Genomic DNA, 17,325 nt, shown 5'->3' with positions numbered 1-17,325 from the left:
TTATTTTTTTATGTGTAGCTTTCCAGTGAGCTGTGTGTCTCTCCCAGACACGCCTGGCAGGCAGGGCTGGCTCAAGCTTTACAATGCGGTCAAAAAGTGACCGACAGGACTCACAAATAACACCATTAACTTACTGGTAGCGGACCTCCCATTAGAGAGATTCTGCACCACCCTTAAGGTGTCCGACTTCTTTTGTGTCTGTTTCTTTGAACATACATGCTGGAAGCTATCTGTAAATAGCGCTTTAGGACAAACCTGTTAAGTAAGCAGCAGAAGTAGGTGTCGTTGGGAAGTATCGGTATATTGTTGCAGGCTGATGACTCATGCTCCTTTTTTAATGAATAAGTCATTTCTTCAGAGTTGATGGGATACCTGCTCTTATTTAGAGGAACGTATGTGATCTCATTTCAGCAGTCGACATGGGAACAACAGATGTCCTTGTTTGACTTTAGAAGCCCACCTGTATATTGATGGCACATCTTAGCAGTTCTTAAGAAACCTTTCGGGTTTTGGTAGCGTAAGGCAGAGGCTTGTAGCACTCCATATTTGCACCGGCGTCTGTGGACTCTTACAGTCTGTGGACTCTACAGAATACTGAGAACCAATTTGAACTCCAGGTTAATCTCACGTACGTCATCTTGTATTATTACATTGATAGGGCAACGGAAGTATTTATTGCCAGCCATTTCATTGAAACTCTCAGGGTGATGTGCTCAGATTAATCATGGTCTTCAGCCCTGAGAACACAGTGGCACTGTTTTCTGTGGCTGACGTGATGGATGTGAACCATAATCCTACACCAGGTGTCTGAACTTCACCTAGTGGGGGGAAGAAGACTCCCAAGTTCAGATGGTGTGTCCACATTGCTTGCCCCCTCCAGTTCTTTATGAATAAAATGAAGCTTTAATGTTCACACCTTCAAACCTAATAAAAAAAACAAAGTTCAGCTATATTAGCCAATCACGGCTCTTGCCTGTCGGTTATTTTGTGAATGCACCGAGATGAAGTGCCATCTGAGATGAAGTGCCATGAGGTTGAAGGATGAAGCGGATTCTAGGGCTTCAGTGGAAGGCAGCAAGAAATGAAAACTGCTTCAAGAACTTGAACCCTAAAGCTGAGCTGCACCTGAAGACCAAAATACCAGTTCATGTACCTGGTTCAGCACATGACGGTCAAGAATATGGCAAACAAACGTGGGGGTTTTCTTCATTTACCACAGCTAATCAGTTAAAATAAACTGTGAAATAACCACATGTGCTGAACTGGAAAAGTGCTTGTGTGGCTCTCCGGGGATGTAATGGAGATTGTGACGTCCCTTGTAGTGTATGCAAAACACATTGGAGAAGTTTATTATACAGTAAGAAAGGTGGCATTCATCAAAAGATAGGTAGTGTGCTATTAAGTAAACTGCGTGGAATATGTTATGTAATGATATGGTTCGCTTTTGAATGAAGTAATTTCACTGATTCAGTGAAAAAGCTCATTTTCAATCCATCCAGTCTCTGTGTGTAACAGGGACAGTGTTTAAGATTTCCTCCAGACAATATGTCCTCTTGTGTTAACAGCATAGGAAATGTGAAATTTGATCTCCTGCATCCTGCTAGCCCAGTAACTTTTTTTATCATCATAATGGACCTCATTCAAAACAGAGAATTTATTATTTCAAAAGGCGTTTCATGTTGTCATGGTTACAGTGGTGCGGTAACCTTTTTTCTTTTTCAGAAACAAGACGTTTGCATTAAAACAATTTTTTTGGAAAATGGTACAATCTTTTCTACGGTCTTTTCCTGGCTTGTAGACTTGTGGGCATAATCTGCACATTCTCAAGTCAAGAAGGTTGAAGGGCCGTCTAATTCTGCCTCTCATTTAGGCATCACGTGGGAGAGGGCACACTTGTTGTGAACTTCCAGAAAGTTTAACATGTAATGACGTCAACGAAAAGCAATGAATATGATACAGATTTTTATTTTGTATCTTCACTAAATAATAAGGTCACACTGCACATATTTTGTGATCTATATTAAGAGTAGGGTTGGAGGAAACGTCTCCGGTGGGAAGATCTCCAACAGCAGTGCCGGCCACCCAGTAGACAGGTATCGCCATCACAGAGATGCTTAGTACTGAACCATTCTCCACTTACTCTTTATCTCCCAGGACGTTTGTAATTACAAACATGAATGAATGTTCATTTAGGCAACGAGACTTTCTTTGTGGGCACCACCTGAATCCTCAGGGCTGAGCCAACCCTGTAGTCTCCACTTCCTTGTCTTTGCTCTGAAATAATCCTGGCGAAGCTGTCCTCGACTGTGGACGTCAGAGGTCAGCCAAATGCACGCAGCACGTTCTTCATGCTGTCCACGTAGTTCCCTATAAACGGACCTTCAAAATGGGTGCCGGGGCATCAGCGTTGATTTGTGGTGCACCTTGCTTGTGCTCAGGCGTCACGGCTCCCTTCATCCTCCGCAGCTTTCCCGTCCTTGTTTACGCTCCCTGGCTTTTAGTGATCGTGGGCAGGCGTGCGCGTGGGCACGAGAAAGGGCGTTCCCCTCAAACGCTATTGGTGGAGTTTGAGCCGCGTTCCCCTGGTCTGCCCTGACCAACCCCACCCAAGGACGCATTTCCACCTCTTTGGCCGGGCCTTGAACCTCACAAGAAGCTTGCACCATTGCGTTCCCACAAGGGTTGGTGCACTATTCTTCAAGTTTTGAATGGTTGGATACGCAGTACATATGGAAGCTGGCACGTGACACTCTCTCTTATGCCTGTAGGGCCAGCCTGAAGATCTGAACACATTACAGGATATGAAAACTTTACTGGAAGCGCACATTACGAGTCTCAGCTTCTGTCCTGTGGACATTGAAATATAATTGTGTGTGTGTGTGTGTGTGTGTTTAGGTGCAGAAGGTTCAGCAGAGCAAGGAGATGACCTTGGCCGGTAATCGCAGCCTGGCCGAGCAGAACCTCCAGCTGCAACCAGCTCTGGACCACCAGAAGAACGAGCTCACCAAGCGATATGGCACTCTCCAGGACCTGTTTGAGACCTTCCAGCTACACAAGTCCACACTAGGTGAGGTAGCACTTTCCGTCCCTGATTCTGTCCTCACGTCGCCCCTGTCTGCCAGGTCTCATGTCCTTCAACTGCCCCCTGTCTGATTAGGGGCGGGGCCAGAAACACTAGTGCATTTCCCCCTTTTCAAACTTGCCACCCCATCGTCATGATGTTGCCCAACTGAGCATGTTCGTACCTGATATGAATCTCATGGAAATCTACCATGTACGATCTAGCGTGCGTGCGTGTGTGTGTGTGTGTGTGTGTGTGTGTGTGTGTGTGTGTGTGTGTGTGTGAGAGAGATCTAACCTGTGTGTGTGTGTGTGAGAGAGAGAGAGAGAGAGAGAGAGAGAGAGAGAGATCTAACCTGTGAGTGTGTGTGAGAGAGAGATTTAACCTCTGTGTGTGTGTGTGTGTGTGTGTGAGAGAGAGAGAGAGATCTAACCTGTGTGTGTGAGAGAGAGATTTAACCTCTGTGTGTGTGTGTGTGTGTGAGAGAGAGAGAGATCTAACCTGTGTGTGTGTGTGAGAGAGAGAGATCTAACCTGTGTGTGTGTGTGTGTGTGTGTGAGATCTAACCTGTGTGTGTGTGTGTGTGTGTGTGAGATCTAACCTGTGTGTGAGATCTAACCTGTGTGTGTGTGTGTGTGAGATCTAACCTGTGTGTGTGTTTGTGTGTGTGTGTGTGAGAGATTTAACGTGTGTGTGTGTGTGTGTGTGTGTGAGATCTAACCTGTGTGTGTGTTTGTGTGTGTGTGTGTGTGAGAGATTTAACGTGTGTGTGTGTGTGTGTGTGAGAGAGAGATCTAACCTGTTTGTGTGTGTGTGAGAGAGATTTAACCTGTGTGTGTGTGTGTGTGTGTGTGTGGGTGTGTGAGAGAGAGAGAGCTAACCTGTTTGTGTGTGTGAGAGAGATTTAACCTGTGTGTGTGTGAGATCTAACCTGTGTGTGTGAGATCTAACCTGTGTGTGTGTGTGTGTGTGTGTGTGTGTGAGATCTAACCTGTGTGTGTGTGTGTGTGTGTGTGTGTGTGTGAGATCTAACCTGTGTGTGTGTGTGTGTGTGTGTGTGTGTGTGTGTGTGTGAGTGAGATCTAACCTGTGTGTGTGTGTGTGTGTGTGTGTGTGTGTGTGTGTGTGTGTGTGTGAGAGATCTAACCTGTGTGTGTGAGAGATTTAACGTGTGTGTGTGTGTGAGAGAGAGAGAGATCTATCCTGTTTGTGTGTGTGTGAGAAATTTAACCTGTGTGTGTGAGAGAGATCTAACCTGTTTGTGTGTGTGTGAGAGAGATTTAACCTGTGTGTGTGTGTGTGTGTGTGAGAGAGAGAGAGATCTAACCTGTGTGTGTGTGAGAGAGAGATCTAACCTGGGTGTGTGTGTGAGATCTAACCTGTGTGTGTGTGTGTGAGATCTAACCTGTGTGTGTGTGTGTGTGTGAGATCTAACCTGTGTGTGTGTGAGATCTAACCTGTGTGTGTGTGAGATCTAACCTGTGTGTGTGTGTGTGAGATCTAACCTGTGTGTGTGTGTGTGAGATCTAACCTGTGTGTGTGTGTGTGTGTGTGTGTGTGTGTGTGTGTGTGTGTGTGTGTGTGTGTGTGTGTGTGTGTGTGTGTGTGTGTGTGTGTGTGTGTGTGTGTGTGTGTGAGATCTAACCTGTGTGTGTGTGTGTGAGATCTAACCTGTGTGTGTGTGTGTGAGATCTAACCTGTGTGTGTGTGTGTGAGATCTAACCTGTGTGTGTGTGTGAGATCTAACCTGTGTGTGTGTGTGTGTGAGATCTAACCTGTGTGTGTGTGTGTGAGATCTAACCTGTGTGTGTGTGTGTGTGAGATCTAACCTGTGTGTGTGTGTGTGAGATCTAACCTGTGTGTGTGTGTGTGTGAGATCTAACCTGTGTGTGTGTGTGTGAGATCTAACCTGTGTGTGTGTGTGTGTGTGTGAGATCTAACCTGTGTGTGTGTGTGTGAGATCTAACCTGTGTGTGTGTGTGTGTGTGAGATCTAACCTGTGTGTGTGTGTGAGATCTAACCTGTGTGTGTGTGTGTGTGTGAGATCTAACCTGTGTGTGAGATCTAACCTGTGTGTGTGTGTGTGTGTGAGATCTAACCTGTGTGTGTGTGTGTGTGAGATCTAACCTGTGTGTGTGTGTGAGATCTAACCTGTGTGTGTGTGTGAGATCTAACCTGTGTGTGTGTGTGTGTGAGATCTAACCTGTGTGTGTGTGTGTGTGAGATCTAACCTGTGTGTGTGTGTGTGTGAGATCTAACCTGTGTGTGTGTGTGTGTGAGATCTAACCTGTGTGTGTGTGTGTGTGAGATCTAACCTGTGTGTGTGTGTGTGAGATCTAACCTGTGTGTGTGTGTGTGAGATCTAACCTGTGTGTGTGTGTGTGAGATCTAACCTGTGTGTGTGTGTGTGTGAGATCTAACCTGTGTGTGTGTGTGTGTGTGTGTGTGTGTGTGTGTGTGTGTGTGTGTGTGTGTGTGTGTGTGAGATCTAACCTGTGTGTGTGTGTGTGAGATCTAACCTGTGTGTGTGTGTGTGAGATCTAACCTGTGTGTGTGTGTGTGAGATCTAACCTGTGTGTGTGTGTGTGTGAGATCTAACCTGTGTGTGTGTGTGTGTGAGATCTAACCTGTGTGTGTGTGTGTGTGAGATCTAACCTGTGTGTGTGTGTGTGTGAGATCTAACCTGTGTGTGTGTGTGTGTGTGAGATCTAACCTGTGTGTGTGTGTGTGTGAGATCTAACCTGTGTGTGTGTGTGTGTGAGATCTAACCTGTGTGTGTGTGTGTGTGAGATCTAACCTGTGTGTGTGTGTGTGTGAGATCTAACCTGTGTGTGTGTGTGTGTGAGATCTAACCTGTGTGTGTGTGTGTGTGAGATCTAACCTGTGTGTGTGTGTGTGTGAGATCTAACCTGTGTGTGTGTGTGTGTGTGTGTGAGATCTAACCTGTGTGTGTGTGTGTGTGTGTGTGAGATCTAACCTGTGTGTGTGTGTGTGTGTGTGAGATCTAACCTGTGTGTGTGTGTGTGTGTGTGAGATCTAACCTGTGTGTGTGTGTGTGAGATCTAACCTGTGTGTGTGTGTGTGTGTGAGATCTAACCTGTGTGTGTGTGAGATCTAACCTGTGTGTGTGTGTGTGAGATCTAACCTGTGTGTGTGTGTGTGAGATCTAACCTGTGTGTGTGTGTGTGAGATCTAACCTGTGTGTGTGTGTGTGAGATCTAACCTGTGTGTGTGTGTGTGAGATCTAACCTGTGTGTGTGTGTGTGAGATCTAACCTGTGTGTGTGTGTGTGTGAGATCTAACCTGTGTGTGTGTGTGTGTGTGAGATCTAACCTGTGTGTGTGTGTGTGAGATCTAACCTGTGTGTGTGTGTGTGTGAGATCTAACCTGTGTGTGTGTGTGTGTGAGATCTAACCTGTGTGTGTGTGTGTGTGAGATCTAACCTGTGTGTGTGTGTGTGTGAGATCTAACCTGTGTGTGTGTGTGTGTGAGATCTAACCTGTGTGTGTGTGTGTGAGATCTAACCTGTGTGTGTGTGTGTGTGAGATCTAACCTGTGTGTGTGTGTGTGTGAGATCTAACCTGTGTGTGTGTGTGTGTGTGAGATCTAACCTGTGTGTGTGTGTGTGTGTGAGATCTAACCTGTGTGTGTGTGTGTGTGTGAGATCTAACCTGTGTGTGTGTGTGTGTGAGATCTAACCTGTGTGTGTGTGTGTGTGTGAGATCTAACCTGTGTGTGTGTGTGTGTGTGTGAGATCTAACCTGTGTGTGTGTGTGTGTGTGTGTGTGAGATCTAACCTGTGTGTGTGTGTGTGTGTGTGTGTGTGTGAGATCTAACCTGTGTGTGTGTGTGTGTGTGTGTGTGTGAGATCTAACCTGTGTGTGTGTGTGTGTGTGTGTGTGTGAGATCTAACCTGTGTGTGTGTGTGTGTGTGTGTGAGATCTAACCTGTGTGTGTGTGTGTGTGTGTGTGAGATCTAACCTGTGTGTGTGTGTGTGTGTGAGATCTAACCTGTGTGTGTGAGATCTAACCTGTGTGTGTGAGATCTAACCTGTGTGTGTGTGTGTGAGATCTAACCTGTGTGTGTGTGTGTGAGATCTAACCTGTGTGTGTGTGTGTGAGATCTAACCTGTGTGTGTGTGTGTGTGTGTGAGATCTAACCTGTGTGTGTGTGTGTGAGATCTAACCTGTGTGTGTGTGTGTGTGTGTGAGATCTAACCTGTGTGTGTGTGTGTGTGTGTGTGAGATCTAACCTGTGTGTGTGTGTGTGTGTGTGTGTGAGATCTAACCTCTGTGTGTGTGTGTGTGTGAGATCTAACCTGTGTGTGTGTGTGAGATCTAACCTGTGTGTGTGTGTGTGTGTGTGTGAGATCTAACCTGTGTGTGTGTGTGTGTGTGTGAGATCTAACCTGTGTGTGTGTGTGTGTGTGTGTGTGTGAGATCTAACCTGTGTGTGTGTGTGTGTGTGTGTGTGAGATCTAACCTCTGTGTGTGTGTGTGTGTGTGAGATCTAACCTGTGTGTGTGTGTGTGTGTGTGAGATCTAACCTCTGTGTGTGTGTGTGTGTGAGATCTAACCTGTGTGTGTGTGTGTGTGTGTGTGTGTGTGTGTGTGTGTGTGTGTGTGTGTGTGAGATCTAACCTGTGTGTGTGTGTGTGTGTGTGTGTGTGTGTGTGAGATCTAACCTGTGTGTGTGAGAGAGATCTAACCTGTGTGTGTGTGTGTGTGTGTGTGTGTGTGTGTGTGAGAGAGATCTAACGTGTGTGTGTGTGTGTGTGTGTGAAGGATCTAACCTGTGTGTGTGTGTGAGAGAGATCTAACCTCCTCTGTGTGTGTGTGTGTGTGTGTGTGTGTGTGTGTGTGTGTGTGTGTGTGTGTGTGTGTGTGTGTGTGTGTGTGTGTGTGTGTGTGTGTGTGTGTGTGTGTGTGTGAGATCCAGCCTGTGTGTTGGGCAGGTTTGTGTGTGTGAGATCTAACCTGTGTGCAGGGTGTGTGTGAGATATAATGTGTGTGTGTTTGTGTTTTTGTGTGTGTGTGTGTGAGAGAGAGATTTAACCTGTGTGTGTGTGTGTGTGTGTGTGTGTGTGAGAGAGAAATTTAACCTGTGTGTGTGTGTGTGTGTGTGTGAGATCTAACCTATGTGTGTGTGTGTGTGTGTGTGTGTGTGAGATCTAACCTATGTGTGTGTGTGTGTGTGTGTGTGTGTGAGATCTAACCTGTGTGTGTGTGTGAGATCTAACCTGTGTGTGTGTGAGATCTAACCTGTGTGTGTGTGTGTGTGAGAGAGAGAGAGAGAGATTTAACGTGTGTGTGTGTGTGTGTGTGTGTGTGTGTGTGTGTGTGTGTGTGTGTGTGAGAGAGAGATTTAACCTGTGTGTGTGTGAGAGAGAGATTTAACCTGTGTGTGTGTGAGAGAGAGATTTAACCTGTGTGTGTGAGAGAGAGATTTAACCTGTGTGTGTGAGAGAGAGATTTAACCTGTGTGTGTGTGAGAGAGAGATTTAACCTGTGTGTGTGTGAGAGAGAGATTTAACCTGTGTGTGTGTGAGAGAGAGATTTAACCTGTGTGTGTGTGAGAGAGAGATTTAACCTGTGTGTGTGTGTGTGTGTGTGTGTGTGTGTGTGTGTGTGTGTGTGTGTGTGTGTGTGTGTGTGATCCAACCTGTGTGTGTGTGTGTGTGAGAGAAATTTAACCTGTGTGTGTGTGTGTGTGAGAGAGAGAGATTTAACCTGTGTGTGTGTGTGTGTGTGTGTGAGAGAGAGAGATTTAACCTGTGTGTGTGTGTGTGTGAGAGAGATTTAACCTGTGTGTGTGTGTGTGAGAGAGATTTAACCTGTGTGTGTGTGTGTGTGAGAGAGATTTAACCTGTGTGTGTGTGTGTGAGAGAGATTTAACCTGTGTGTGTGTGTGTGTGAGAGAGATCTAACCTGTGTGTGTGTGTGAGAGAGAGAGATCTAACCTGTGTGTGTGTGTGTGAGAGAGAGAGAGAGAGAGAAATCTAACCTGTGTGTGTGTGAGAGAGATCTAACCTGTGTGTGTGTGTGAGAGAGAGAGAGAGAGAGATCTAACGTGTGTGTGTGTGTGTGTGTGTGTGAAGGATCTAACCTGTGTGTGTGTGAGAGAGATCTAACCTCCTCTGTGCGTGTGTGTGTGTGCTGGGCAGGTGTGTGTGTGTGTGAGATCCAGCCTGTGTGTTGGGCAGGTTTGTGTGTGTGAGATCTAACCTGTGTGCAGGGTGTGTGTGTGTGTGTGAGATCTAACCTGTGTGCAGGGTGTGTGTGAGATATAATGTGTGTGTGTTTGTGTTTTTGTGTGTGTGTGTGTGTGAGAGAGAGATCTAACCTGTGTGTGTGTGTGTGTGTGTGTGTGTGTGTGTGTGTGTGTGTGTGAGAGAGAGAGAGATGTAACCTGTGTGCAGGGTGTGTGTGAGATCTAACCTGTGTGTGTGTGCGCTGGGTAGGTGTGTGTGTGAGATCCAGCCTGTGTGTTGGGAAGGTGCATGTGTGTGTGAGATCCAACCTGTGTGTGTGTGTGTGTGTGTGTGTGTGTGTGTGTGTGTGTGTGTGTGTGTGTGTGTGTGTGATCCAACCTGTGTGTGTGAGACATGTAACATGTATGTAGGGTGTGTGTGAGACATGTAACCTGTGTGTAGGGTGTGTGTGAGACATGTAACCTGTGTGTAGGGTGTGTGTGAGACATGTAACCTGTGTAGTAAATATGTAATTTACTACAGCTATAAGGTGCTGAAAAATCTTGAAAATGGACCTTGAAAGTGCTTGAATTTGGCCTTTGAAAAGGTGTATGAACCCTAAAGCTTTGAGATCTAACCTATGTGTTGAACGGCCTATCAAATCAAGTGGCATTTGTAAAAAGTCTTTGTAAATATTGCTGATAATTTGGAGCAAATGCTGTGGACAAATCATGTCACACAATACTGCACTCAAAAAGACAAAAATATTATGATATTAACTTGGGGAGGATAAAGAAGTAAAGGGTTTGAAACAACTAAGAACACAGCATCACTGTCTGGGGCTTTGTGCCACACATGTACATCATTGCGGTGTTCTCCTGTTCTCATTTAACCCCTCTGACAGATTGATGGATATTTTGATCATTTCTAGTTTGACAAACTGCCCGGGGCTCCTTCTCAGCATTCAAGACTGGGATTCTGCGATCGAGGCAGACTGGAGTAGCGGCGGACGCCTGCGTTGTCTTTCAAAGTCTTATTTACAGTACACAGTAGCATTCGTCATCAATGCCGGCAATAACGTGGCCAAGTTGAACAGGTTTTTCTGGTTCCGTGTCTTGGTGGGGCGAAACCTCCCTCAGCACAAAACGTCTTCTTTTGTGTCCCGTGCTCACGAGAGCGCAAAGGTTCTCTTTCAGTCGGCTGAGCAGAGTCCGTGACGGGAAACAGATCAGAGATCAAGGAACACTGTTCCGCCTTTGGCCACGCCCCCCGCGATGTGTGTCTGTGCGTGTCGTTGATTACCCCGTACGACGCAGTGGTTGCTAGGCAGCTGGCTCTAAACAGCATGCTAACATTGTCCTCCATTCTCCGCTGCATGGCTAATCACAGATCCTCATAGGCTACAGTCTGGATTTGCTTTTGTTTTATTCAATAATACTTTACTGTAGTTGTGTTTAGAGGTGTATTCAACTAAGGATTTTCATAGTCGAATCTGATTCGTCAGATTTTCCCTCTTTAGTCGACTAATAGTCGAATCTGTTTTTTTATTATTATTATTTTTTAATCTAGAGCTCCTTAAACAGGATCCCGTTCTCATTCAGGACTTTTTTCCACTTCAAGGTAAAAACCTAAAACACTCAGATAAATGAATAAACATGGTAGGTTGGCTTTATTCAGCTTTTATTTATTTACTTATTTATTTTTTAATGAAACGTTAGAGAACATTAACAAAAAAAAAGTCACCGTCAGTGCACAGTGCGCATATCGAACTGTCAGACAGGCACTGTGCAAAATGTCAAAAATATTTTAAATAAAAAATGCCTGCCTGAAAATATTTTAAAAATTGCCACACAACAGCAAAAAAATTATAAAGAAAGGTTCAAGTAACGGGATTTAAAAAGCAAACAACAACAAAAAATTTTTATAGGCCTACTTACCGAGACGTGATGAGATGACACGACTGAAACGACAAACGGCTGAACTGTTGTTTTTTTTTTTGTTTTAAATGGTATGCCATGTTGGTTGTTGTCGTGTGAAATGAAAGACATTGATGACATAACTTGCACTTTACTTTGTTTGATTCATCTTTATCTTTTTCAAAATAGCCATTATAATCTCGGCAGATGCTGATACTGTAGCGTGTTCAGCTCCGCTCATTTGGATTGTGCAACTGCAAAGTGTGATTTATTAATGTGTAGTAAGGAAGATGCCTATTGTTAATGCACACATCATTTTTAAATATTTATTAACAGAAATTAGGATGATTTTATTTGACAAAAGGCTATATATAACGAACATAAGACATTTCATGTAACAACTCATTCTTAGCAGCATCCTTGGGCACCCCCATGCAGTTAGAATGGTACATTCGACTATGACGTTCATAGTCGACTAGGGGGTATAGTCGACTATAGTCGAATCAGCGACTATTGTAGGTCACCCCTAGTTGTGTTATTCTGATGGTCATAAGGATGTGAATTTTTTTTTTTATACAAGTATATTGATGTAGTCTCCCTACACACACACACACACACACACACACACACACACAGCGGTAATGCTAACTCAACTAGGTTTGAGGTGCCTGCGTAGCCTAGCCTGCCCTAGCTGCAGCTGTGTACGCTAGTTGCTAGCTTCTACCCAAAACCCCAGGGAGCAGCAGTTCAGCTCCACGCCCACCAACGCTCAGCCGAGACTGGGAAACCGAGTCTCAGAAAACAACCAAACGACAGCCTCACCTGCTCCCAGTGGGGCAGGCAGGGCCGTGTGGGTGTCGCTGGAGGGAGAGCGGTGCATTGTGGGAGCAGCAGCTGAGCGGGGACTCCTGGGATTTGGAGAGGAGGCGCGATAGCGATAGCACGTCCGCGCGCTTCCGAGGCAGGTTTTCCGAGGCCTTTGCGAGCACTCTGGGCTGTGGCGTATGCTTTGTTGCGCTGTGAAACACAACCTCGTATGTTTTCTGCCTCATCTTTGCAAAGACCTCAGGTCTGGTTTCAGTCCGGGAAACTTTGTTGCTGTTGCATTCCCAATGTCCTGTTAGCAAGTGGTGAATAATAAAGCTGGCTTTTACTGACCGGTCCCAGGTTCCCTTCCAAAATGACAAAACCCAGTTAACTACACACACATGTCCAGTTAGACATGCGTCCACACACCCAGACACACTGACTGATACATTCTCTCACTCACTCACTCACTCACACACTCACTCACTCACACACTTTCTCGCAGTAGACCTGCTTGTGCCATTGGAGTTTTGACATTAGTATGTGCACAGCTGTGAATGTGCACAGATTTAACTATTTATTTAATCTGCAGCTCAAAAGCGGGAGAATGTTTGTCAGTGGATTGGGGATCTGTCCGGGCGTCTGCTTTATAAAAGTTATGGTTTGGTGGAACATGCTACCATGGCAACAGACTGTCACCACGTCTGGCTATCGGCTAGCTGGGCGTAAGTGTTTACAGCAGCCCTTGTTCAGCTGAAGATAAAGGAATTCATTCAGCAGTGTTTTTGAACAACAGCATACAGACGTGCTTGTTCCCGTCTTGAGTAACGGAGTTAAATTTAACCAAAAATATCAGATTGTAACTGAGCACTAATGAGGGTAATGACACACTGGGTTTGTTTTTGAAAGATCGTTTTGTTTTAATTTTTCTGTCTCATGGGCTTCTGCATGTTCCCGGACTTTGTGGGCATAGGCCAAAAAGCCAGTCTGTGTTGATCCGCCTCACTGTCCTGGGGTGTGAACGCGAATGTTTCCACACCCCTGAACAGTCTAGCCAACATCCTGAGCATCTGTCTTCACGGTCTCCGGGCTAGGGTCCTGATGAGTGTACACGACAGGGCACTGGGAACCCTGCTAGCACCTTGACGCCAGGTGTAGCAGTAACTGTGCGTGAAATCCCCACAGGCTGTAACACCACCTGTTGCTGACACAGCCGAGCACGGGCAGTTAGCCCTCGCGTTATGGTGCTTCCGCTGGGATCTGGAAGCGATGGAGAGACCAGGGCAGTGTGGCCGTTGGAAGGTGGACGTTTATTGAAGAGCTGCGTACGTAAAGGTCCCCTTTGACCCCCGTACGAACTCTGAACTGCACGTTCATTTCATTTGCCCAAATGCTTTGTTCGTTTCATGTTGCTAAGGTTTTGACATCACTAGGCAGATTTCATCGCTGTCCAGTTAACCTCCGGCAGCGGAGCTGGTTCCACTGTAGGCCCCCGCGCAGTGGCTGTGTATCGAGGTGTAAGTGGGTAGCACGGGCCCGGCGAGGTTAAGAACTTTGGTCCAGCAGAGTAGAAAGGAGAAGCTGGAGAACTCTGGCAGAAGAGGCGCTTGCTGGCTTTAGAGAAGAGAAGCGAAGCAGGTTTCCGTCGCCAGTTACTGATCTGATCAGCTGTGGTTTGTGAAGTAGTCAGGCAGTGGTCAGGAACACTGTCGGTAAACCACAGAGGCATACTCAATAAGCAGAGTGGAGCACGTGAACCGAAACGAAGCAAAAATGTTCAAATTCACTTATAGTCGTATTACCTCGCTTGATGTTTCATTAGTTCTGTTTTCTCCTGCCTTCCCCTCTGCGTTCACAGACCACATGTCCGGCGCCAGCTCCTTGGACACCCTCCTGGCGCTGCTCCAAGCCGAAGGGGCCAAGATCGAGGAGGAGACGGAGGTGAGTGTGTCCCCGCCGCCTTTGGGCTTTGACGCAGGACGCTCTACAAAAACAGCATAAGACGATCCCTCACAAAGATACTTATTAACACAGGGTTTACAGAGCAAACCGCTACCTTGCTATAGTGCTTTTCAGTTAAGAGATCGACCCTGGTGATGTCTACATTTGAACAACCTCAAATTTCCTCTCAAAAGTGGATTTAGTTGATCCATTTGCACAAAACATCCTGTTCCCCAGTCGTCTGTTCGTGTTCCCATCAGGAGTGTGACGGGCTGCGTTTGGTGAAACTGTATATGACCCACTGAGTCACGTTTGATGTACTGCTTGAAGCGGTGACCCTCACTTGCTGCATATATTTTGCCGCACCCCTGAGCGGATCGGTCGGCCTGGCTCGTTTTACTGGGGTTCCAGGCACACTCTCTGCTCATTCATGCTGATGTAAAATCCTCACTGCTTCTGGGGGTAGTCCACGACTATCCTTAATGACCCAATTACTCTTCATTCAATAGTAGAAATGTTTGCATTCTTGTTTAAATAATGATGTTTCCCTCCCATTCCCTAACATCTCTTACATATTTGTCTTCCCCAAACCCCTCATAAAAACCAGAACATGGCCGACTCTTTCCTCGATGGTGCCGTGACCCTGGACTCCTTCATTGACGAGTACCAGAGCAAGCGGAAGCTGGCGCACCTGCGGCGGGTGAAGATCGAGAAGCTGCAGGAGCTTGTGCTGAAGAGTCCCCACCCCCTCCAGGTCACGGCCCGCACCACGCCCTCTGCAGACCCCGCCCCTCTCCTCCAGAGAGAGCCCAGCGATGCCCCTGTCCCCCAGCCCAGACGAGCCCCGCCCCTTCCACCCATCAAGAGCCCTCCCGCCGTCCCGCCGGCCCAGGCACCCGCCCTGCTTTCCTATCCGCCCAGGCCGTACCCTCCTATCCCCCCTAGAACGGGGCAGCCGTCGCCCGGCCTCGGTCCGCTGTACCCGTCTGTGTGCGTGCCGCAGTATCCCCCGCCGGTCCCGCAACGCGCTGCCCCGCGCATCGCCCCACAGCCAGGCTTCCTCATTCAGTGACCCCGGGGCCCTGCTGTCCACCGCGGAGGAACCAGTCCCGTCCCGGACCCCCACCCATGTCCCCACCCATAACCCCTTCAGCCTGCACTCATAGAGAAGATATTGTGCATTAAATTGCTGGAAGCCTATCGAAATGGGGTTTGTTTAGACATTTCTAAAGTTTAAAAGGTACATGAACATGCAAAGAACATGCAATATCTGCAACAGGATGTTTGTTTGTTTGTTTTGTGTTCAATTTTATTTCAATTTGCACTTTAAACTGTGCTTCCATCTTTGGGATCAGAGATGGCCGGTTACAGAGCCTCCTTTCTGAATTTGGCTTTCTGCTGTCCTGTTCTGCTGAATCACTCCCTTTCATCTCACCTCCAGTTTACCGCTGCCAGCATGGCAGCAATAAATATACACGGAGGCGTGCGTCGGATCAGTACGTAAACCACTCCGGGGTGTTGGAAATCTCAGTCGGGATCAGACGTGAGCAGTCGCCACCACCATTTGCTTTCTGCGGGAATGGGGGGGGGGGGGGGTGGGGGGGGGGGGAATCTCTCCGATCTCGTTAATATCTCCGCACATCCTGGAACATTTCAGATCCAACAATGTCCTCCGTCGGCGCCTGTGGCGAAGCCTATGCAAACCAGAGACCGAACTGTGTTATGCGAATCAGAAAAATAACAAGCCGATTTGCATTTTAGGTCACGCGCGCAGACCTGCAGCCAAAGATGTTTGCATCACTCGATTTACTTCCAAGTGAACTTGGGTGCATTTAGTGGAAGAAACGCAGGGAGATGCAAATCTCTAGTTTGATTAGCAGAAGAAAGAAGCCATGGTGGTTTCAGTGGGACGTCTGGGACCCTCGTGGCCATCCTCCCCCTCTGTCCTAGTTTGCTCACTGAGTTTAGATAGTGGCTCATCGCTAAGCGTTAGTGCCGACTGCTTCATGCCCTGCTAGCTGAGAAGGGCCAGTCTTGTGGGGCCACACTGCCCCTCCCCTCCTCAAGAAATGAGCCCCTAATTTTTCTGAGGGGTTCAGACGTGGACAGGTACTTGGTGAGGACCCGGGGCCGACTCGGAACATTAATAAGGGTTCAGAAAAACCCAGACAGAATGAAGACTTGTGCTTAGGAGAACATCTGAATGCTTGTGAGATATGCGCTTGTTTGCTTATTATTGTGTACTAACACTGAAAATTTAATTCTTTAATTATATTAATGTTATTTACCATTTAATTATTTTTCTGATCTGTATTAATGTACAAAGTTTTGCCTTGGTACAAATATGGGTGGCAAGTGAAGCACTTCCTTTTAAATATTAAGTGTATTTAGAAATAATAATATTAAATATAAATCCTTTTTTCCTTTTCAGCCATAATCGCATTAAGACATTGATAAAGAAAGATGTCCTTGATAAGGATGTTTTTCATTTCAATATAACTTTTGTTAATGTAATATACTTGGGCTACTGTTAAAGGGCAAGGTTGGTACTGTGTATATCTGAATCTCCACATACAGGTTTACTACTATTTCTCACCCATGGTGCTTTCTCGCTGGGCCCTACTCCCGTTGCCCCGCCTTTATCGGTCTCGTGAGCGCCCCTCCGTCACTGTGCACTGCTTCGGGTCTTTACGTCTCCAGGGACTCTGCGGAAACTGCGGGAACCCGGTGCCTGTGGTGTGGTGACGCAAACTACGGAGTCTCTGAGTAAGAAAACTGTGAGAGCTGCTTTTGCCACAAATATGCTCTTAGCCTGACTATAATTTTACAAGTGTCCTTACATGCTGATATCTTCAGGTAATTAGAAGACTTATCTCCTTAACAAAATGTATGCCATGCCATGTAGTTTTATGGGTCTGCATACCATTTGCATCAGGTTTCTAAACATGGGTTCACATTCCTTTAGTAGTCACGGAAAAAAACGGAGGTGTTTAGTGTCCATATAGAACCCGATCAAACAACGCTATGCCAGACGTGAATTCCATGCCCACATTTGTCAGACGTCAGAATGTGAGTGCTGGTCTATAGTCTCACTTTGTCCTTTACCTCAGAACAAATTAAGATATGCAGGACCTGAAGCTAGGACTGTTCTGTTTGCTCTGTGTGCCCCCTGAAGAGTCTGAGAGTCTGAACTGTTCAGCACATCAGACTGTTCGAGGAAGAGCAGTCCTTAACGAAAAGAAGAGCGCAACAGATATGTGCCATTTGGTTCCTGCAGAATACCACAGTGCTCCAGGTTCTCATATTAACGTGGTACTGAAACACACTGCATTTTGTTCTTGGCCTCCGTTACTTGGGAAGAACTGAACTATGTGGTCAATATGTCCTGTCTTGAGTGCAGTGGAAGATG

General features: G+C 46.5%; 1 protein-coding gene across 1 annotated transcript in view; it reads left to right on the top strand.

Annotated features, from left to right (window-relative positions):
- vps37ba (VPS37B subunit of ESCRT-I a) overlaps nucleotides 1-15,504 on the top strand; it is an 18,701-nt gene extending 3,197 nt beyond the window's left edge. The window contains exons 2-4 of the mRNA XM_076992235.1: nucleotides 2,896-3,067; nucleotides 13,834-13,916; nucleotides 14,524-15,504. Of these exons, the coding sequence (XP_076848350.1) occupies nucleotides 2,896-3,067; nucleotides 13,834-13,916; nucleotides 14,524-14,988 (720 nt within the window). The 3' untranslated portion in view covers nucleotides 14,989-15,504. The remainder of the gene's footprint in view (nucleotides 1-2,895; nucleotides 3,068-13,833; nucleotides 13,917-14,523) is intronic.
- The last annotated feature ends 1,821 nt before the right edge of the window (nucleotides 15,505-17,325 follow it).

Source organism: Brachyhypopomus gauderio, unplaced genomic scaffold (assembly GCF_052324685.1).
Source record: "Brachyhypopomus gauderio isolate BG-103 unplaced genomic scaffold, BGAUD_0.2 sc91, whole genome shotgun sequence".
NCBI classification, from domain to species: Eukaryota; Metazoa; Chordata; class Actinopteri; order Gymnotiformes; family Hypopomidae; genus Brachyhypopomus; species Brachyhypopomus gauderio.
The sequence above is the reverse complement of the archived record's forward strand: the minus strand, read 5'-3'. Positions and strand labels throughout refer to the sequence as shown.